This window comes from Doryrhamphus excisus, chromosome 16, assembly GCF_030265055.1.
Source record: "Doryrhamphus excisus isolate RoL2022-K1 chromosome 16, RoL_Dexc_1.0, whole genome shotgun sequence".
NCBI classification, from domain to species: domain Eukaryota; kingdom Metazoa; phylum Chordata; class Actinopteri; order Syngnathiformes; family Syngnathidae; genus Doryrhamphus; species Doryrhamphus excisus.
In genome coordinates this window covers 11,383,303-11,404,670 of record NC_080481.1, presented here as the reverse complement: position 1 = coordinate 11,404,670, position 21,368 = coordinate 11,383,303, and the positions used below count along the sequence as shown (strand labels likewise).

The 21,368-nt window shown below is 39.1% G+C and overlaps 2 protein-coding genes across 6 annotated transcripts; one reads left to right on the top strand and one right to left on the bottom strand.

The window, feature by feature from the left end:
* The first annotated feature begins 654 nt into the window (after window positions 1-654).
* On the top strand, window positions 655-10,492 carry LOC131104018 (serine/threonine-protein kinase 38). Of its 2 annotated transcripts, none has more exons than XM_058050682.1 (14): window positions 655-772; window positions 2,368-2,505; window positions 3,013-3,064; window positions 3,497-3,619; window positions 4,304-4,387; window positions 4,474-4,597; window positions 4,674-4,828; window positions 5,011-5,113; window positions 5,619-5,680; window positions 5,861-5,978; window positions 6,053-6,176; window positions 6,255-6,350; window positions 6,836-6,930; window positions 8,017-10,492. In XM_058050682.1, the coding sequence occupies exons 2-14, from the start codon at window positions 2,375-2,377 to the stop codon at window positions 8,151-8,153; spliced, it is 1,404 nt and encodes a 467-aa protein (XP_057906665.1). In that variant the 5' UTR covers window positions 655-772; window positions 2,368-2,374; the 3' UTR covers window positions 8,154-10,492. The 2 variants fall into 2 exon arrangements, with proteins under 2 accessions (XP_057906665.1, XP_057906664.1); XM_058050681.1 differs by having other exon boundaries at window positions 5,011-5,122; window positions 8,017-10,488.
* LOC131104020 (mitochondrial carrier homolog 1-like) lies at window positions 10,342-20,090 on the bottom strand. 4 transcript variants are annotated; one of them, XM_058050686.1, is made up of 14 exons: window positions 19,940-19,981; window positions 19,345-19,474; window positions 17,367-17,537; window positions 16,724-16,808; window positions 16,534-16,640; window positions 15,679-15,738; window positions 15,284-15,341; window positions 13,459-13,510; window positions 13,275-13,334; window positions 13,077-13,170; window positions 12,722-12,769; window positions 12,559-12,626; window positions 11,488-11,563; window positions 10,342-11,402 (listed from the first exon to the last, which is right to left on the bottom strand). In XM_058050686.1, exons 3-14 carry the CDS (start codon window positions 17,517-17,519, stop codon window positions 11,328-11,330), a joined length of 936 nt encoding a protein of 311 aa, XP_057906669.1. In that variant the 5' UTR covers window positions 17,520-17,537; window positions 19,345-19,474; window positions 19,940-19,981; the 3' UTR covers window positions 10,342-11,327. The 4 variants fall into 4 exon arrangements, with proteins under 4 accessions (XP_057906669.1, XP_057906667.1, XP_057906670.1 ...); XM_058050684.1 differs by lacking the exon at window positions 19,345-19,474 and having other exon boundaries at window positions 19,940-20,090; XM_058050687.1 differs by lacking the exon at window positions 17,367-17,537 and having other exon boundaries at window positions 19,940-19,994.
* Between the last annotated feature and the right edge of the window lie 1,278 nt (window positions 20,091-21,368).

Sequence of the window (21,368 nt, the reverse complement as noted above, 5' to 3'; positions counted from 1 at the left end):
GGCAGGGGTGCACTTTTAAGAGTTCGGTCTGCATATTTCCTATAGAAATACATGCTCTGCAGCAACCAGGAAGTGAAAAGGCATCTCGCTGTATTGCGTGAAGGAGGTTACGTATTGAAAGGAAATTTCTGCGTGTGCACACATAGTTCAGTTGCAAATGTAAAAATTGTAAATAGTTCATGGTGTTATATTTGCCCCCCAAAATATGGCTAAATTTGTCAAATTGAAAGTTATGCTAATGCAAAAACGTACTGAGGGACGACTTTTGAAAAATGGATGGGTTAATTGATTTTGCCCAAAAATAATTAGTTGAACAATTAGTTTCTTGTGTTACACTACATTTTGGTTCATGTGAATATAGTATAAAAATATCGTTTAGGGCCTAGAGATGTGGTGACTACAGCTGCTCAGTGTGAAATCAGTGTGATCTTTCTCATGGGGGCCCAGAATTTGTGTCATTTTGTAATGGTAGGGTTCCAAATAAAATTCTGCGTAGGCCCCCAATTTGGCCAGGAGCACTGTGCTCTACATCACTGGCTCTCTGGTATATAAATAATCAATATTATTGAAAAGGTTATTCAATTAAAGTTTGATTATACGAGTCAAAATATGACGGTAAACGGCAATACGACAAATATACCTTGGAAAAGTAGAGTTTCTTAAGTGGCTTCAAGTTCTGGTCACTAGGTGTCCCACTGACTTCGAATGTTGATGACACATTGGGCGCTGTTCAGTAGAGGAAGAAAGGGCAGACACAACACCTTCGATAAAGGTAATAGATGATCAAAGAACAACCTTTCAATGTTGATCAAAGATAAATATTTTGAGTATGCGTACAAAGTGTATTAATCTCTGCTGTAAATGTTGATAGTGTTGTCTCAAGTGTCTCCACTCACCATACCTCTCGATGTTCTTTAGCAAATAAGTGGCTAATGTGAGTTAGCTAACTACTGTCAAGGTGGTTTATACACGAGTTAACTAAACTTTTTAACCAAACGTTTTTGCGCCGAACGAGCAGTAAAACCACCAGTCCTATAAAATGATAAACTTGCATTTTGTGGACCTCCCTGTGTTACTCTTCAAAACTTGACGCTGTCTGGGAACTTTAGAAGCTAACCGGCTAACGTTAGCAGGTAACGTTTACGTTGGAGACATTTGCATCAAATGCTATGTGGATTTGCCTGTGTTGTGTCTATTAAGGGAAATGGGTTACGTGGCCATTATTCACAATTTAATTATAGTTTAGTTCGTGTCCTTTTTTTTTACTTTTCCTCCACTCCCTTCGACGTCGTGGTCGACGCTACGTGTCGTACTGCTCTTTATTTCGGTCGCGTTGCATTAAGTCATACAAACGTAATGTCACGTCACTACAAGTGTCATTTTTACGTGGCAGTATGCTAAATTCGCAATGTTGTGTCTTTCCAAATATTCTGGAATATGTAATCACAGCTGTTCGTATTTTCTTTTTTTACTCTTCCCATATTACAACCTGACGTGTACATTTCACAGTAAACTCATGAGCATGTCTGTGAATGTCTGCAAGATGAATTTGGTCAATTTAATATTCACAGGAGAAAACATATCTACTTCTATTTGCTTTGTTACACAAAGTTTCTATTTTGATGCTGTCGATATGATAAATGAATAAAATGAGTAACCATGTTTCAAACGATAAACTACCATATTTGACCCATGGTGTTATTCTTCCTTATGGTATCTGTATGAATGTAACAACTAATGTTACTGTATGAACATACTGTATTGTATTGTACTTTTGGCTAGACCAGGAAATGCCTTTCCATTTGTTCTAGACTCACTTGTCTTATTTGAAAAAGCTCCCATTGGGGTGAGTTAAATAATAGAAATGTGACATACTATATTCCTTAAACCTGCAACTGTGAATTCTAAACTGTATAAAAACACTAAATAAACACCATGTAAAGTAGCGCACTTTGTGTAATTATCCTACACAACCGTGTTTGCACATTAAAAATGAACACCCCCTTAATACGATGATAAAATTGGTTGTGAAATTGCTTTATTAGCACCCACAAGTGTCACTGTAAAATCATTACGGACATGGACATAATTGGACATGTTATTGTGACCTAAAACTATGCTCTCAGTGTGACTCCACCTTGATCTTGCACATTTCCTTATTGTTTCTTCAGAACTCTGCTGTCACAATGCCTCTTGCTTTCCTTCCTCTTTATTCATCGGTCTTCATATGATATCATAATCTGTAGTTTTCTTTGGCTCGATACGGTAAGAGCTGATTTAGTAGTACGTTTTGGTTGCAGCGGTGTTATTTATGTTTAGTAATGCATCACAGGATGAATTAATGCCTATCTGTGTGTGTCTGTTCAGGTAAAGCATGGCAATGACGGGCCAGAGCTCATGCTCCTCTATGAGTAACCACACCAAGGAACGGGTCACCATGGCCAAGGTGACCTTGGAGAACTTCTACAGCAACCTTATTGCCCAGCACGAGGAGCGAGAGATGAGGTAATGCCAACTCTCACTTTGGGCTACCTGGACTAAGCAACCAAAAATGGAATGGTATTTATATTGAGTTCCAAAATAACAAACCTTATTTATTCATACAAAATATGACATTATCCTCTACCTGTCATGATTTTATTTATATGTCAATTACGATTATTTTTATTGTATATTAGGCATGAGCTCTAGTTGGAGTCTGCTGTTGTGTTCAAATACTGAAACATTTTAAGCGACTGAAATATTTCAGATTAACCATACAATTCAGTAAAAACAATCTTTAAAAAGGACAAATGTGTAATATTTATTTTCCTCAGTTTGTGGATAAATGTTCAACATTTAAATGCATCATGCTTAGGTCCTGCTTGTAATGTATATTTTGACATTATTGTTTTCTTCAATGTAATGTTAAAATATAGTCTTGTGTCGTTCTTTTGAACCCAACATCGTATATTGTCTTGTGAGAAGAGTGTATGGCGACACCCCCATTAAAGTGTAACATTTTCTGCTCAGGCAACAGAAACTGGAGAAAGTGATGGATCAAGAAGGCTTGGCTGATGAAGAGGTGAGGTTCAATTCTGTGCAAATAAGAATGGAATTATTAGAATCCAATGAAGATCATGTGCGTTGGAGATTATTCTTGGTAAAATGAATCATGAGCGTAAAACTATACATTATACTGGCAACCAAGACCACTGACACTAATCACACCCTGCTAATTTCCACAATCAAGTAATCTATTAGACTTGTGGTTGAGTAATAGATCACCTCTGTGTAAAATGGGCTAAAAAATTATATTATCATGTGTTAGGCATAATACTTTACATTTTGTAAGATCTACGGTTCTATCAAATAAATGTAAATGTGAGTGTGTGTATACATATTCCTAGTTGGAATTCCATTCTTACCTAAGCAAGTAATATCAGGTTTTATTTGTTATTGTACTGGTCTTACTGGTAATGTGTGTCTTTATTTAATAATGGCAATGTGCCTGCAGAAACGCATTCGCCGTTCTCAACATGCGAGGAAAGAAACTGAATTCCTTCGCCTGAAGCGGACCAGACTCGGTCTGGAAGACTTTGAGTCGCTGAAGGTGATCGGCCGTGGAGCTTTTGGAGAGGTAAAGTTACAAGTCCTACATGGCTGAAGACTAGCAATGGTGTGAAAAATTGTTTGCCCCCTTCCTTGTTTCTTTCTTCCTTTTATTTATGTTTGTCACACTTAAATGTTTGAGCTCATCAAACACTGTTATTTTTGTTCAGCAGTGGTTTTAGTTGTGGAGCTCTGCCATGCAGGTCGTTTTTGCCCAGTGTCTTTCTTATGGTAGAGTCATGAACACTGACCTTAACTGAGGCAAGTGAGGCGTGAAGTTCTTTAGATGTTGTTGTGTGGTCTTTTGTGACCTCTTGGATGAGTTGTCACTGCACTCTTGGGGTAATTTTGGTTGGGAGGCCACTCCTGGGAAGGGTCGCCATTTGTGGATAATGGCTCTCACTATGTTTTGCTGGAGTCCCAAAACTTTAGAAATGGCTTTATAACCTTTTCCAGACTGATAGATTCTTTCTCATTTGTTCCTGAATTTCTTTAGATTTTGAGGATTTTTTTTGGTCTACCTTACTTTGATTAGACAGGTCCTAATTAAGTGATTTTTTTTGTTTGAGAACAGGTGGGAAATTGAAGGAGGGCAAACACTTTTTCACACCACTGTAGCGCCGACACTTGATTTAGTGGTTCAAACCACTCAGGCCACATAAAATCACATCAGTCAGTTCCAGCAGTGTTTTATCTTCCTGCTTTCTCGAAGGTGCGTCTGGTACAGAAGAAGGACACTGGCCATGTCTATGCCATGAAGATTCTTCGCAAAGCTGACATGCTGGAGAAAGAACAAGTGAGGCCAAGATGATGATGGAGGCGTTGGAGTGTTGCTCTAAATCTGGTGTTACTCCCATTTAATTGTCATCTTGTTTGTCTAAGGTGGGTCACATACGTGCTGAGCGGGACATCCTCGTGGAGGCAGACAGTCTGTGGGTGGTCAAGATGTTCTACAGTTTCCAGGACAAGATGAACCTCTACCTCATCATGGAGTTTCTGCCAGGGGGTACAAGCCACACTGTTGATTTTAACTGGCATGTAACCATTAAAACGTGAAGATAACATTGCTCTTATTCCCATAGGAGACATGATGACCCTTTTAATGAAGAAGGACACTCTGACAGAAGAGGCCACTCAGTTTTACATAGCAGAGACGGTCCTGGCCATCGATTCCATCCACCAGCTCGGCTTCATTCACAGAGACATCAAGCCAGACAACTTATTACTGGACTCCAGGGTGAATTATGATGCTTGCTTAACATGTGGACAGATCTGCAGATAAACAATGGCTACATTGTAATTTTACTAAGTAGTGTGTAACAATTCCATACATTTCAACTGTAAACATATCCAAAGCGTAACAGCTGAGTACTGTTGCAAGAGGAGGTCATGGAAGTACTGACTGTGTTGTTATTTCAGGGTCATGTGAAGCTGTCTGATTTTGGATTGTGCACGGGACTTAAGAGAGCACATCGGACAGATTTCTACAAGAACCTGAACCACAGCTTGCCCAGTGACCTCAGTAAGCAAAGTCAGGCAACATCTTCCCTTTTGATTCCAATATACTTTGATTACACAGCATTTTTGTCTACTGAAAAGTAACCCATTTACTTCTTTATGCATTTTGTGTGTAGTTTTATTTATGGTGGATGTTTCAGGAAGCCGTGCAGTAGTCCTGCTTTAAATGCACAGTGCAGTTTGTTAGTTCCGCAGTTCTTTGCCACTACGAGACGTGGCACATAGCTACAACACCTTTTCAGGATTTAATGAAAACTACTGCTACACGGCCGACAACACTACTACTCCTTGCTAAACATGCTAGCACACAGCGTTATGATCACGTGGGCTCTGCATGCTGAATAGACGCTTAGAATGGAGTCAGTCTGTAATTAACTGCTTGTATCGGAGATTTTACATTCAGGCCAATATCATCTGATACTGTTTTTGTCTGATATCAGAAGCTATTGAGTGCTTGCATAAGTCAGCCATAACAGCATTATAATACGGACATATTTTCCTCTTCACAGCTTTTCAGAACATGAACTCCAAGAGGAAAGCAGAGACCTGGAAGAGAAATCGGAGGCAGCTGGTATGAACTCTGCATGCATCACCTCCTAGATCTTATATACTACATATCTGTAAAAAACATCACCCGTGTTTATCAGCAGCTTCCATTTGATCACTTGGCATGATGTCCATGATGAGAACTGCCTATAAATCACATTCAATGTCTTGGGAATTTAAGTACGTATATCCTATCGTATTCCAGGCCTTCTCCACTGTGGGAACACCAGACTACATCGCTCCTGAGGTTTTCATGCAAAACGGATACAACAAGCTGTGTGACTGGTGGAGTCTGGGTGTCATCATGTATGAGATGCTAATAGGTACGTTACCATCCTTTGCACACATTCTAGCCAGACTCCGTACCATTGCTGCTAATATATGCATGTGTATTCAGGTTATCCCCCGTTCTGTTCGGAGACCCCTCAAGAGACGTACAGGAAAGTCATGAACTGGCGGGAGACGCTCATCTTTCCTCCAGAAGTGCCTATTTCAGAGAAGGCCAAAGACCTCATCCTCAGGTAGCAACACACACACACACACGGAGTTGCCGAGACATGACATTTGTGTGTGATGATAAATGTAAACATTGTGTGCAGGTTCTGCTGTGAAGAGGAACACAGGACAGGTGCTGTTGGTGTGGAGGAAATCAAGTCCAATCCATTCTTTGAGGGTGTGGACTATGACCATATAAGGTAGCACTCACCCCATGTATTTTTTTTTCAGTTATTTCACATATAAAACATGCAGAAAAGATGAGTTCAGTGTCATCACAAAGCAACAAATGATGACGAGACTTACTTTGTATTCTCCTCATTATATTCATAATACAGTCGATATAGTACCAAATACCTGGCAACATTATCATGGTTTCGTATCTCTGTACATGCAAGTGAATGCAGCAAAACACCAAAGCAAGTGTGTGATTCTCATCTTTAGTCTACATCGGAATGTGGTGGCAGTGCGGCTGACCACACCTGCTTTTATGGCAAACACACCCAGCGGGTACTGCTATTTAGACGGCATGGCGGAGAGAAAATGACACCACACAAAAAGTAGCACAGACAACTACACTGTGCTTTGCGCCTAACTGCAGCATGTTGGATACATACTGCGGTTCGTCCGAGTTGCAAATGATAATGCCAAATGATGGAACATGCCCTTCCTGCTTGTCGTGCAGAGAGAGACCTGCAGCCATCCCCATTGAGATCAAAAGCATTGATGACACCTCCAACTTTGACGAATTCCCAGATTCAGATATCCTCACACCAACGGGTATGTTTATGTTCCTCTTCTCATGGACAGTCATCCCTGTGATTGATTCTGTATCGATATTAAAAAGTATATTGATATTTTTAGACATTTATCATAGAATGTATATGGTATTTATTGAAGTGCACACACGGCAAAGGTTCATTTCTGATTTTAATTTAAACCTCAGATCGTTAGGTGGCAGCACTTACGTAATCAATTAGGCAAGGACGTCCTCACACATAAACACAGTTCAACATGGCGGAATACAAGCACAGAACAGCGGCCCCTGCGGCGTACAAGGCTGAAATGTGGACACATTTTGTGTTTCTACACAAAGTAGGGTGTGCAGAAATTGACAAAACCCATGCCGTTTGTAAAATGTGTCGTGCCCGAATAAAGTATTCAGGAAACACGACAAATCAGCGAGTCCACTTGAGGACTTGCCACTAGCAAGCAATGCCAAGGTCCTTTTGTATACTACAAAAGTAGTACTGTGATATTGATATCACTATTTAGTTAAATGATGGTTATTTCAAGCATCCTAAAAGGACTTTTTACTGATGTTAGTTACTTTGTTCCACAAAAATACTCTTCTGATGGTGGATAAGTCAGGGACTGTATACTCTGCATTTTTTCACAGCTAATAGAATTTGAACATTTGAGCAGAATCTTGAGACATTGATTTTTTTTTGTAAATTTAAAGCTGTATGTTAAAGCTTTATTTATCCAAATGCTACACTTTAGGTTTTTACAGAGGAAAGTTTGTGATACAGCATAACATACTGTTCTAATCGAATAAAAATGTGTTTAGTAAGTGCATATTGCTGGTGTAATTCAGTTTTTCCAGGAAATAATCTTTAACTACAAGAAAAACAAAAAAAAATATTGCGATATATCGTATCGTATCGCCAGATTCTTGCCAATACACACCCCTATGGATGACACTACACCATCAAAAGTTGTGCCCTCAGGAACTAAATACATAGTTTATATAGTATACATATGGAAGTGTACTACACTGGACTAATTGTCTTAGTCTTAAAGGGGTCAGAGTCCAAAATGTCGACTAATCTCTCCTGCGTTCAACTGTGCTCCATCTTCGTCCAGCCACTCAGGTGTCCAACCACTCAGACGCCGACCTGAAGAATAAGGACTGGGTGTTCATCAACTACACCTACAAACGCTTTGAAGGCCTCACCGCTCGAGGAGCGATACCATCCTACATGAAGTCCACTAAGAGATGAAGCTGCAGACCACAAACAAAAGTCCTTGCCTAAACACTTGATGTCTCCCACAAGTGGACGTGGGGACGGTTGCTTTTTTCCACAATAGGAACTGCTGCCTTCATTTCTTTCCACCTTCACTTTGATGCTTCCAGGGGCCACCTTCCTGCTTTCTGCTCATGCACACCAGACTCCAGTGGAAGTGGCAAATGGGGAAAAAAAATTATATTTTTTAAAACTCTGATACCAGCATCATCACATTCCCTCTTTGAAACCAGCGGGCTCTCATTTGCCCCCCCACCCCTCACTTTTTCACTCACAGGTTGTACACATTGGGTAGGCGCTTGATGGGAATCAAGTGCTCTTCAGGGATTTATTTTTTCCAAATGTTTGCTGCAAGAGCTCCCGTCTCAGAAGTGCTGCTGAATGGTGTCCAACCAAAGACTGGATAAAGAACCCCCTCCCCCCCCCTTCTCAATGTAATAATTACCAGTGGTGCTTGTACACTAAACTAGCTTGATGACAAGAGGGAATTAAGTAATATTGCAATATTGTTACACCGGCCATGAGCTGCCTTTAGCACCTTATGTGATGTTAGTCAGGCCAGCGTCATCATGGACTCATTCGAGGTTTTTTTTTTTGGCCTACAGTTCACACCAAAGGAATCAAGGTAATGCATGGAGGCAGATTAACCCAATTGTCCTAAGTAGTCCCCACAAGGTGATGGGAGCGCACATTTTTTTTTTTAAAGGAATGGAATCAACCCGCTGCAACTGCTTGCCCTTGATACTAGTTTGCATCTCCAGTTCCAGCAGATTGTCCACAATATCCAACATGCTGTCTTTTTTTTTTTTTTTTTTAATGAATGTAAAGCGAGTTTTAAGGTGTAACTTTATTTTCTCTCCAATAATTCCAAATGCTGATTGTCTGAATGTAAGCTATAACTATGTTAGCGTGTTTGCTCCATAGCAGCTTTGACATGGATGGATGACACAGTATGCATTGTAATGAACAGTGATTTCATTTTACAAATATTTTTTTGTACAAGATATGCAAAATGGAGCATGTTGGCCACACAGTCCGGAGATCTGGAATATCAGATCTCTGTGTGGAGTTTGCATGCGTGGGTTTTTTTTTACTCCCACATTCCAAAAAACATGCATGTTGGGTTAATTGGTGACTCTAAATTGTCCATAGGTATGAATGTGAGTGTGAATGGTTGTTTGTCTATATGTGCCCTGTGATTGACTGGCGACCAGTCCAGGGCGTACCCCCCGCCTTTTGCCCCGAATCAGCTGGGATAGGCTCCAGCGTACCTGCAGCGTACCCTAGAGTAAGGACAAAGCGGTAGACAGGAAGGCTATGCAAAATGGTGTAATCAAAGCAATGCCATTGTGCCACTTTTAACACTGAGCATTTCTTTTTAAATGACTTAAAGGTCAATTAAGTCCACTTTGAAGCTAACAATACACTTTAGCATGAAGTTTCACATTGCCTTTTTTTACATGAACCATGTAATCTGTTTTTTATGAGGACAAATGAGCTTCCATATCTATAGTAGTTGTGTGAAGGTTTGTTGTCTATAATTAAGACTTTGTATGATGAAGCTGAGCACACCGTAATATATACAGACGCTTTCAGTGGACATTTTCCTTTCAATGTGGCAGGGTACATTTTCTTTCATCTGTTACTGTAATCTTAGTCGCCTTTTAAAAAGCAATCTAGAGTACATGTTGGAATGACGAGATGTTTGTGTTGTCACAAATGTGTATGTTTTGCGTCTGTCGTCATCTAGAAGTGTGAGCTGCGGGGGGGGGGTTGGTTGGGAAGGTGGGATGTACATTATTTTTATTTAAACCACTTCTCTTTTCACAGCGTGCGGCTGTTTTGTATTGTTCTGCTATTTGACAATGAATTACTCTGCACTTAATATGTTGTCTCTTTAACTACACCACCCTTAATGAGCGATAAAGCAATCTGATGAAGATGAATCGCTCACGTGCCGTCTGCCTTGTTTACGGGCCGAACACAAGGGCGCCGACTTTCGAACCTACTTCCTGTTTAACACGCACGCGCAGTAGTATGCATGTTGTCAGCTGCTAATTTAACGCACTGACGTTAGCTATCAATCATTCCCACATAATTACTGCAAATTAGTGTCCGAGCAAGTGCTTCGGAAATCAACGTGAATACCATCCAATGCCGGAAATGAGCATAATAGGTCCTTTTTAATGTTATTGATGCAATTCATGTAATGACCACAAGGTGGCAGTAGTGTACCATATTTGGGCGTGTGCAGAACTCGTGTACAAGATCGCTGAAATTGTATTAAGCACGCCTGTGCGTACAATGCCATCAAAGGAAAAAATAAATTATATTAGACATTAGTGTTCCGGAATGTATCATACTTTCCAGCTTGAAAAAAAGCACAAATTATATTTAAGACCAAGACGTCATAATTGTTTTGACACCGAACACAAGATGAATGTATTTTTAATTTCCATACTGTGGACAGGAGGTCTTTCATTCCTGTCACTAATATGGAATATTTCATTAACTCATGTAAATGTTTTCATGTTGGTTACACCATTTTTGTCACAGGTAAGCTGGAGTCTATCACACCTGACTTGAGATGTGAAGATGACACGCACCCTGAACTGATCAGATCGCCTGTCAATCATTGAGGGACATAGACACTGCACTAGTACAATAGTTCAAATTATAGTCTCATTAATCTGCGTTCCTTCCTGCTGCAAACCTGGGAATGGTTGGTGAAGTGCTTCTGATCCCTGAGCACAGTTGACGTTTTCCACAAGCAAGATTCCAAACTTGGATTGGTTGATTCTTGCATTGGTAGATGTTGAAAAGTTCAAAACTAGTAAAGAACACAATATAACATGTTCTTGTAACATAAGTGCTTTACGGTTGATGATGCTGCTGTTGGGACAGCAGTTGGAATGAATGACGCGACCTGTGAAGGAAGGGCCGCTGGTTTGATTCCCAAACACTGCTGTCACAAGTGTTCCTCAAGGTTAAACTGTTGAACATTTCTGACCCGTTCCATCTTTGCACTGCCGAAGAACAGTCGCTTGCCCCTCCTAACCTCCTCTATCGGGGTGTCAGCAACAGGAATATAACACCGAACAGGAGGACAACGTGCAGTCCAGGATTTGATGATAATGATGATGATGATGATCAATCGTTGATGGAGGGCATAGAGGTCACAGGCACACGGCGAGAAAAGAAGCTGGATCCTCTGAACAGGAGACCCTGATGGGAGAGAACCCACTGATTTATCCATCTACTACTCAACTTGTGTCGGACGTAACCTGCTAACTATGGAAGAGTAGACTACCTTCCGGCTGAGGTAACGCCAGCAGTGCATCCATGACGTGAATATGGGCGAGTGAGGAGGAAGACCTGCAATCAAACTAAAAATAGCAAGGTCAGTCATAGTAGAACGTGAAGAAATAGTAGAAAAGTCATAGTAGAACGTTGTGGCGTGCGGCTTCACTATCACAGGTTTTCAAAAATAGGTTCATTCATAAAATATTCCTGTTTTGATTTAAGGCAGGGGTCTCAAACATGCGGCCCGCGGGCCAAATGTGGCCCGCAGGACACTAGTTTGAGGCCCCCGCCTTGATATGAAAGTTTAATGTTAGTGCAGCCCGCGCAAGTTTGATATGGATGCTGTATGGTATCATGTACCCAGAAAAAATTATTACGTTTGATTAATGTTCATGTTAAAGGTTAAATAACTGTTAATAGTTATCCTCCCTATCCGTGTGGAAGTGGTAAGTTTTTGGCTATTTAAGTTTAAAGGAAATAACTTGAAGGCTACCGTTTAGGTCGCTAGCTCTCTAGTTTGCGAGTTAGCATGTGTCTCAAGACCCTGCAGTTGTGCAATATACTTTTAATATTTAAAAGTATAAATGTGACTATAGTCGTGTTTTGTCATGTCTACAGGGCTCTAATAATGCTTTGTTCATTTTAATCTGAAAAAAATAATTTGTCTACCCACCAACTATATGTGGTTTCTTATGTTTTTATTATTTGCCGTTTTATTATTATTATTATATTTATTTATTTATTACTGATTATTGATTGATTTTCTTTATTCTTGATTTGTTTATTTATTTTTCATCTTATTTTGTGTAGAAAAATAAAAATTAAGATATTTGAGAACAGTGGAATGTTTTATCAGAGCTTTTCTTGTAGAAAATCGGAACCAAAGCACTGAAAAAGTTTGTATATTTTTCTGTTTTTAATAAATGCGTTTTTTGTTTTTTTTTTGGAAAACCTGATGCGGCCCAGCCTTGCCCAGACCCTAGCTCCAGTGGCCTCCAGGTAAATTGAGTTTGAAACCCCTGATTTAAGGTGTCTCATTCTGGAATATGGCTAAGATGTATGCGCTCGAGCAACCTACCCACAGTTGTTGACGGCCATGACGTCAGCCACCAGCATGAATGGATATGTAAGTATGCTCACTGCAAACTGAAGGAAACAACAACAACAAAAAAACACTTTCATTGCAATTTGCAGCACGGAATAGCAATACTTGTTGTGAAAAGCAGCAAAGATCAACTTACACCCATGACAAACTTTGTGTAACTCCGCACTGCTGAGGCCTGGCTAAACTGCAGACAAAAAAGATTGTGTATATTGTTTAAACGTACATATATATCCATCCAAACAGCCATTTTCTCCAGCTCATCCAATGTTGGGTTGCGGGGGCAGCAGTCTAAGGTGGGAAGCCCAGACTTCCCTCTCCCGGGCCAGTTGAGAGACTATGTCTCTCCAACATAGTCTCTCCTACTGTGCCCCAAACGCCTCCCCATGGATGCAATCCAGGAGGCATCAGATCAGATGCAGCACTATTTGAGTGTAGTTTCTCACATTGACATTTTTCATTATCCCCCCCGCCCCCCCGTACATTAAACTTACACTGTCATCTACAGCGTAGGTGTTGATGAAGTGAGCCAGCAAGTTGCAACACCACAGGAAGAGGACTTCTCCCAGCACATGCGGCATTAGTCCACTGCAGACACAATAATAATAATCATCATCATCATTCACAGAGCTTGGTTGCACATTAATATGAATTACAATCATTACAAGTAAAGAATAAAAATAATGCCTCACGCATAGAAACCGCTGACTCCTTCTTCCTTAAAGATCCGGACCATACCACTGAAAATTCCACTGTGAAAACAAGAAAAGAACATTTAAATATTATTACACACACTTACTGATTATGGTATCCCATGAATGGATTAAATAATACAATACTACAATGATACTAAATAAGTAGAAACTTTGGTCCTACCTGTACTGGACCTCTCTGCCAACAAACTGGGCCATACAACGCACTGACAAAACTGCCAAAACAAAAAAAAAAAAGAGAGTCAACCAAAGTCCACCACCTTCCAGGATACTGAACATCCAATTTGTTTGTAGTTCAAGACTACTAAATAATAATAATAATAATAATCCACTCCAGAGTCTGGCTTAATGTCACTGAGCAGCCACATTAACTTCTATGGTTATCATCACATCAATCTTGCTAACAATGCTGAAGTCATGCAAGGTATTTATGCAACTTCTGAGATCAAATTCAGTGTCACAGAAAATGTGATTATTACATGAACTCAATTTTAAAAGTATCTTCGAATTAGAAATGTTCCTGTACAAAATAATGGACAATTTCTGCAACCACACAGAAGAGACAGAGGACAGAAGAGTAATGATGGTATGATTTTGCATCCCATAACAATATTGGATATATTGGGGAAAGTCATGACAATTTGATTTCATTTTATTTTGTACATAGCGCCACATCAAAACCCACACACACTCTTTATTGCTCTCTGGTTCTACCATATCTTACTTATTGTGTGGCAATATGGGGTAATAACTATAAAAGCAATCTTCACTCGCTAAATGTACTGCAAAAAAGGCCAGTAAGGATAATTCATAATGCCGCCTACAGAGAACATACTAACTCTTTATTTCTAAAATCACAAATACTTAAACTTGCTGATAGGTTCATATTCAAACAGCTAAAAATAATGCATAAGGCTAAAAATAACCAATTAGCTAAAAATGTCATCCAATACTTCTCTACAAGAGAGGAGAAATATGATCTCAGGGAAGAACTACATTTGAAACACTTATATGCTAGGACTACGTTAAAAAGCCATAGCATTTCAGTATGTGGAATCAAACTATGGAATGGATTGAGTAAGGACCTCAAACAATGCACAACGATGAGCCAATTCAAGAAACAATACAAGCAGTTGATGTTTGCTAAATACAAGGATGAAGAGTCTTGAACCAGTCATGATGTGCTATATATATCACTATATTGACACTTACTATGGTACCCATTATGTCATTGGATGGTCATATCACCTTGTACTTTGGTACGAGGTACATTATTAAAAAAAAAAAGAAAAAAAAACTTAAACTGTATTATGGAAAGCAGGAAGTGAACAAATGTAACAGTTACTGATTGTAAAAGTACCAGATGGAGGGGTAGGATTTAATAAGCTTTGCTTCTTCCTACTCCTTTTGGACATGTGGAACTGTGAACTGGGATGCATTCAATTGTAATCTGATGCATGTTCAAATGAAATAAAACCATTACCATTACCAAGTCCTTTAAGGATGGCTGTACACAGAAGAGTTATACGCACGTGCATACTGTATGTAGAGCTACTGCATTAATTTTCTTAATTAATCTTTACAGGGCATTATTACGTGCATGGATGTAGTTGAAGTTGTAAGATAAGAGTCTATTTCTATTGGCGGTAATCATATATTTCAGTTACTCTATGACTGGGCTAGGTGTCTGCTCGCAGCCCTAAAGGCACACCTACAAGGACTCTGGGGATAGTTATGATATGTTGTGATGTCAAAGTATCCCAAGCTCTCGAGTTGTCCTCGCTTGACTTCATTTAATTAGGTTACTTGCGCCATAAATACATAGAAACATAAGAATTATATTGACAATTGGAATGGTTCAAGTTGTATAATCCACACACATAACAAAATGATCACAAGCCCAAAGGGGTTAGATTGCTCTTATTAGAAGGCATGGAAATGTGGTGTGCGTTTTCCTTGATACACAAGCACTTGTCATAAACGCTTACCATGAAAAGGATGAGTGGCTATTCTAGACAGGCACTGGATGACCATCTCATTGGAAGTCTACAGTAGAAGCAAGAACATGAAGACAAACACAGACCTTCACATCTTTCTCACAGACCATAAAGGAGCAAAAGCAGTGGGTGGAAAAGAAATAACTCCCAAACAACCTGCAGCCTTGTCGTCAACATTCAGTAACAGTAACGGTGATCTCCAGGGTCATGGCTGACATATCTACTGTATTAATGTGATGGTGTCTTCTATCATCTTTGAAGCCCCCTAAAATAGGCCTAATGACGCCACTGGGTAAAATATTCTCACGATCTACAGGTTGATGACCCCTTGCTGTACAGTATATCAGAGATGTAGAACCATTCTGTCGCCAAGTGACTGAGCTTACCTCTTTCATTACTTTCCTCAGAGATGTTTGCATGTCTTCTTTCTTGGATACCAGCTCTGCCTGTTAATGAAGAACAATTACAAACGCATGACCAGCATGACAGTGAATTTGATACAAGGTCTATAGAATGTTTTATAGACACAAGAATATTGGTCATGTGATCAATTAGATATGAGTCAAATGTCAAAACTGTAAATAGTTCTGTAAAAAGTTATGCATCTTTTCTCCCCCTTTTAATCGTGAACTGATATTTTCCTGAAACTTACTTATGGTAATGGTTTTATTTCATTTGAACATGCATCAGATTACATTTGAATGCATCACAGATTACATTTGAATGCATCACATAATCAGTTCACAGTTCCACATGTCCAAAAGGAGTAGGAAGAAGCAAAGCTTATTAAGTCCTACCCCTCCATCTGGTACTTTTACAATCAGTAACTGTTACATTTGTTCACTTCCTGCTTTCCTAATATAGTTTTAGTTTTTTATTTTTTTGTTTGTGTTTTTTATTTGGTCACGTACCTAAGTATGAGGTGATATGACCATACAATGACATAATGGGTACCATAGTAACTGTCAATATAGTGATATATATAGCACATCATGACATGATATGTACTTGTACTTATGTTTTACTGCTGATTACTGAAGAACGAAAGAGTAGAGAAGGGTAGAAAGAAACATTTTTTCTGATTAAAGACGACAGTCTAGTCTTTCTTTTGAGAGGTTCCACATTTATATAGCCAGGGTGTGCATCGAAAAATCTGTCAAAATCGTCAAAAATGTCCAGAATTTGACAAAATGTCTGGGGTTGAATGAGTTGATGTGCTGTACAATAAAAAATGTCTTTACCGTTTTAACTTTGGTCCTGATCACAGTGGAGATGGCGATAGACACCATACGTGGTGACAAGCCACGGAACAGTCCCCTTTTTCCGTCCACTTTTACAATGTGCTGTGCTGCAAACAAACCACATGTGCTGCACCCTGTAATGAACTAATGCATCGTGACACTGGAGACACTGATCAATAAGTCCACTCACCGTAAGAGAAAAATCCAGGAAGGTATAAAACCCTCCTTCCGAACATCGTAGTGCCCACGGTTGGGGGAAGAGGCTCATGACCCACCTTAAAGACAAAGAAATAAATGACTGTTGAGAATAATAAGAACGAGAATTTAAGACACACTTTCCCTCCTCCTCCAAGCTTATTAACTAGTGTAACAGCCCTTGTATTACAGGCCTGTGGGTGGCAGTAATGTGCATAAAGTGATTGACAACCAATATGACAAATTCTTGGATACACAGCAAAATGTAGAAATGTATTAATTTCATGCCACATCACCTTTTAACAATACAATAGCAATAGTCTTCTTTGGTGTTTCTTTCATTGTGAGCCAGCTAAGCCCTCTACCCGGAAATACAAGGTAGCATACTGCTAATGTACAGTGCAGTATGTGCTGTTTATGGTAACTACTGGAAGGAGGAAAGTACATTATACCGTAAAAGGAGGCAGTGTAGCTTACTCATTGTATAGACTGTATAAATAATTGGTCTCCCACTATGATTTTCAATACCAAAACACCACACGTTTGTATTTAATTAAGCCCGAGATACTATTTGTATGTAATAGCGACAACAGGGGCTGGTCACGTGACTGTGTGCTAGCCACATTAGCATAGGTTACCTGTATTAGCAGCTTCACATAAAGCAGCGGGTGCGTGACAGCTGTCATTCCTGCTCCCAACAGAAGAACCGCGGCATCCACACCCACGGCTCCCGATGTTTTATCTGGCTCAACATCGCTGGTGTGCGTGGGAATGGTTCCTAGTGGGTCCATCGCTAGTTTACTGTTAGCCTGACCGGAAAGTGGACGGAAATATTCAATGTTTTGCTCATAGAAGGTCACTGTTAGTGTTCACGGTAATCACTTCCGCTTTGATTCTTCACAATAAAGTGTAACAATTCAGATGGATTTTCTTCGAAGTGTAGAATCCTTTGATTTTTCATTACGCGGCCCTCGATAGAAAAAGTCTGGTGACCCTCGATGGACCAAATCAGTATGAACCAGACACAAATAGTTAGTGGTTCGCTACATAACAGAAAATAGGCAAAAATGTACTTCACCGTTTTTCAAAGTAAAAGCTAATGTGTGTGAATATCTGTTTTGCCAAAGATAATAGGTCTGATTTCATAGATGACTCGAGAAATAAAAAATATATTCACATTTGAGAGGCTGAAATGAAAAAACTATTAATCACGACCAAAAAAGTTGTAGATTAATTGGATAATCGATTAACGATTAATTGTTGCAGCTGTACACTTAACACAGCTATAATAAAATGTTTAGTTGATGTGACTAGTGGAAATAATCTTCCATTTAGAACCACCACTCACATGACCTTTCCCTTCTAACCTTGTTTTGGTCTTTTACTGGCACTAAGAGGACAATTTAAACCCAGTGTAAACAAAACTGCATCTATGCCTCATCTCTAGCATGACATGATGTATGGTAAGTAGACGACATGTTTCATTTTGCATCACACTTCTAACGCAGACTGACGTCGGAACTACAAATAGTGCAATGTCTTGCTCAAGGACACAGGATCAAGCAACCACCCAACTGTCCTGTGTTACTGACATCACTTTGTAATGCAAATCATATTTGTTCATATTGTTCAATAGGTTAAATGTATTTCACGTAATCAGGTTTTTCCCCAATCATAAGCTAATTCATGAGCCTTGAAGGTCCCATTTCATCATCTGAGCTGCAATTATCATCTCACTGCTGCCTTCATGCTTTGTTTGCCATTATCTCTTCTTATCAGACCTCCTCTCATGTCCTGCAGACCGGCTGATCAGTCTCTGCTACTGGTCTAATCAGCAGCTTGACGCACTTGAGCTTGCCAAGGTGCCCTCGTCTTTGACATGCAAGACACTTATTAGCCGTATAGACCTTGTGTTGTGTTGTGTTGCTGTACCTCTGCTTTATATGATGCATGTCAAGTTTACAGCAGAAGCCATCTCAAGGCACTTTGCAATTGCAACACTAAAATAGGTGAGGATTGTGTTCTTCTTGTTTATGGCATTTTATGACTTAACATCCCATGAGGTGAACACAAATCGGTGTTAAACCAGTCACATAAGACCCTTGTTTGGGATTCAGGATCAAGGATGAATGTCCAAGAGCATCTATTTATAGAAAATCCAATCAAAAGTATTAGGTGCACTCCATATTCTGTTATCCCTTGGCTAAAATGATACAGCAATGGGAGCGGTTTTAGTGCTGCAGAGATTTGCCACAACCTAAATCACAACAGCTTCCTATCTCTCCAGATGCATCTAAGATATTGTTTGATTTGCTGTGAGGTGAAGGTTAACACATGCTGGATTTAAGGATAAAGGCAGAATTTATCATCTGGACTTATGAAGGTTTCATTGTTTGATATACAGTAGTTCTTTTGGCCATTGTATCCCACTACTTATTCTGTGTATGATTTGTATATGGCTGCTGAACAGATAGACAAGTGTTTTAATAGGGTAAAGCCAACAAAAGCTCATTTCATGTCATATTCCTGACATCATACATCATACAAGGGATGTAGCCTAATTAAGATCGATAAATGAAATGATTTCTAACCACTGGCTAATTGAGGGATACATACCAAACAGGATCCACTTTGCAGTCCGTCGTTTGATAATATGCATTGTTACCACAAGGGGGCAGCCTTTAACTGCAGCTTGATTCTCGGTCAAACCAACCACTGCACTCAATACAAAGCTCCGGAAATTAGTCTTTAAAAAAAAAAAAAGTCTTCTTTAAATAAAGCACGTAAAAATGCTGATGTTGTTGATCTCTTTTTTTTCTTTTGAAGATGACCTCTTTTACATTTTAAAGGACGTTAGCACTGATCAAAACCTGTTGACTTTTGGAATTCCATTATTATTATTATTGCTGTTGTTGAATTATATTAAACAGTTTATAATAAAATAATAATAATAATATAACTCAGTATTTCATATTTTTGCACATTATCAGTAATAATGATTTATTAATATCAGTATAATAATGAAAAAGTTAAGATCCTAGCAGTTAGCTTGCTAGCTAGTTAGCTAAGCACCAAGATGGCACACCTTCGGTTTTAAGTGGGTAAAATATCTAAAAGGCTAACATACTAGTAGCTACTATGTAGCTTGTGTGTGACTAATAATAATAATATTGAAATGTATTGTTCAACAATGTCAAAAATCGTTACCGACCTGCACTTTTCCCCCTCCGCAAAAAAAAAAGGCCGCCGAGGGCTGTAGTCCTGTTGCTAACCGACAGGGTGCAGCAGTGTTCCATCTCAATAAACGGTGCTGCTCATGACAACTTGCAAACGGCTGGCATGCAAAAAAAAACAAAAAAACATAATGCTGGGACATCATGTTCCAAATGTTTTGTCCTGTATATCTACATAGCCATGCAAATATTTCTCTTCAGAAGATGCCTTTTTCTTCGTGTTGCAAACAAAATATTATTTTTAACAAAACAGTCACAATGCACCAAGAAAATGATGTTTTTGCTCCATGTTCTTTATTATTATCATTATGCTTCAGTACAAATGAAGCTGCTTTAGCTTCAGTGTCTATGTGCCCCAGTAAACATCATTATTTAGGTCATGCCAGTGGCATTATATTCCACAGGGTCATGTGTTGAATTTGTGGTCGTTCAATTGAAGCAACAGACATGTTGTGAAGTGTCCATATAACATCTTCCCTGGCTCCTCAGCTTCATGGTCCTCCATGGTTATAGGGGTTGATGCTCCCAGTTTCCGCTCCGGAAGTCTTGCAGACTGAGCCACTGCTGACCAGTTAACTGATCATTAATTCTTAATTTTTTGTTGTTGTTATTGTTCCTGAAAAAATAAAGTCTGTCTGAAGATGCCTCAAGCTACTGGTAGTTCATAGATGTGAGAGCATTCAAAAACAAATGAGTAAGTCTAAGACTTTACTATGTAGAACTTGAGTCTACAGGATACTGAAATATCAACACAATAAAGAAACGACCCATTAAAGCTTAGTGTGATTAGTCGGTATCAACATTACAGCATCTTCTCTTTATATTGCGCTTTTTTTCTATTATTATTATAAAACTCACTTTGTATATTGAATCAAAATAAAAAACAAACAAACATTGTCATTCAACCTGGAATGCTTTATTTCAAGAAACCCTGTCCAACACATTTTCAGGAGAAAAAAAAAAGCCCACAAACATCTAAATGGCTTCTTTCAACTTAAGTAACAAAATGACTTATTTACATAATATAATAAACACACATTTCACTACATGGTGGAAACACACAAACAGTGTACATGTAAATTGTTCCCAGAGAGGCAGTGAGACATTTTGCATAGTGTGAAGTGTGTTTTTTTTTTCAAGTGGAACCAGTCTAAAGATACTCAGTGTGAATGAAAAAGCTTAATTTTTAAGTTCCTTAATCACATAATAAGCTTGAGTACTACAAGTCAAAAACATTTAACTGCTTCACTTGTGAACATTGCTGTACGACACATAGATCCAGCATATCAAATGGATGATACACTTATACAATCTACAATTCAAATATAATGTATAAAGCAGTGATTCCACATAGTGACTTTAAACTAATCCATTTTTGTGGAAATGTTATTGTGCAGTGGGTGTGGG

Excerpts from the sequence above, each read along its gene's own strand:
- LOC131104018 (XM_058050681.1), top strand. The coding sequence starts at position 2,375 with ATGGCAATGACGGGCCAGAGCTCATGCTCCTCTATGAGTAACCACACC. Across the intron at positions 4,388-4,473 it reads ACATGCTGGAGAAAGAACAA|GTGGGTCACATACGTGCTGA; the intron begins GTGAGGCCAAGA and ends TGTTTGTCTAAG. Across the intron at positions 6,351-6,835 it reads GTGGACTATGACCATATAAG|AGAGAGACCTGCAGCCATCC; the intron begins GTAGCACTCACC and ends CTTGTCGTGCAG.
- LOC131104020 (XM_058050684.1), bottom strand. The coding sequence starts at position 17,519 with ATGGACCCACTAGGAACCATTCCCACGCACACCAGCGATGTTGAGCCA. Across the intron at positions 15,342-15,678 it reads TGAGGAAAGTAATGAAAGAG|ACTTCCAATGAGATGGTCAT; the intron begins GTAAGCTCAGTC and ends CTTCTACTGTAG. Across the intron at positions 11,564-12,558 it reads ATGGCCGTCAACAACTGTGG|TTTGATTGCAGGTCTTCCTC; the intron begins GTAGGTTGCTCG and ends TGCTATTTTTAG.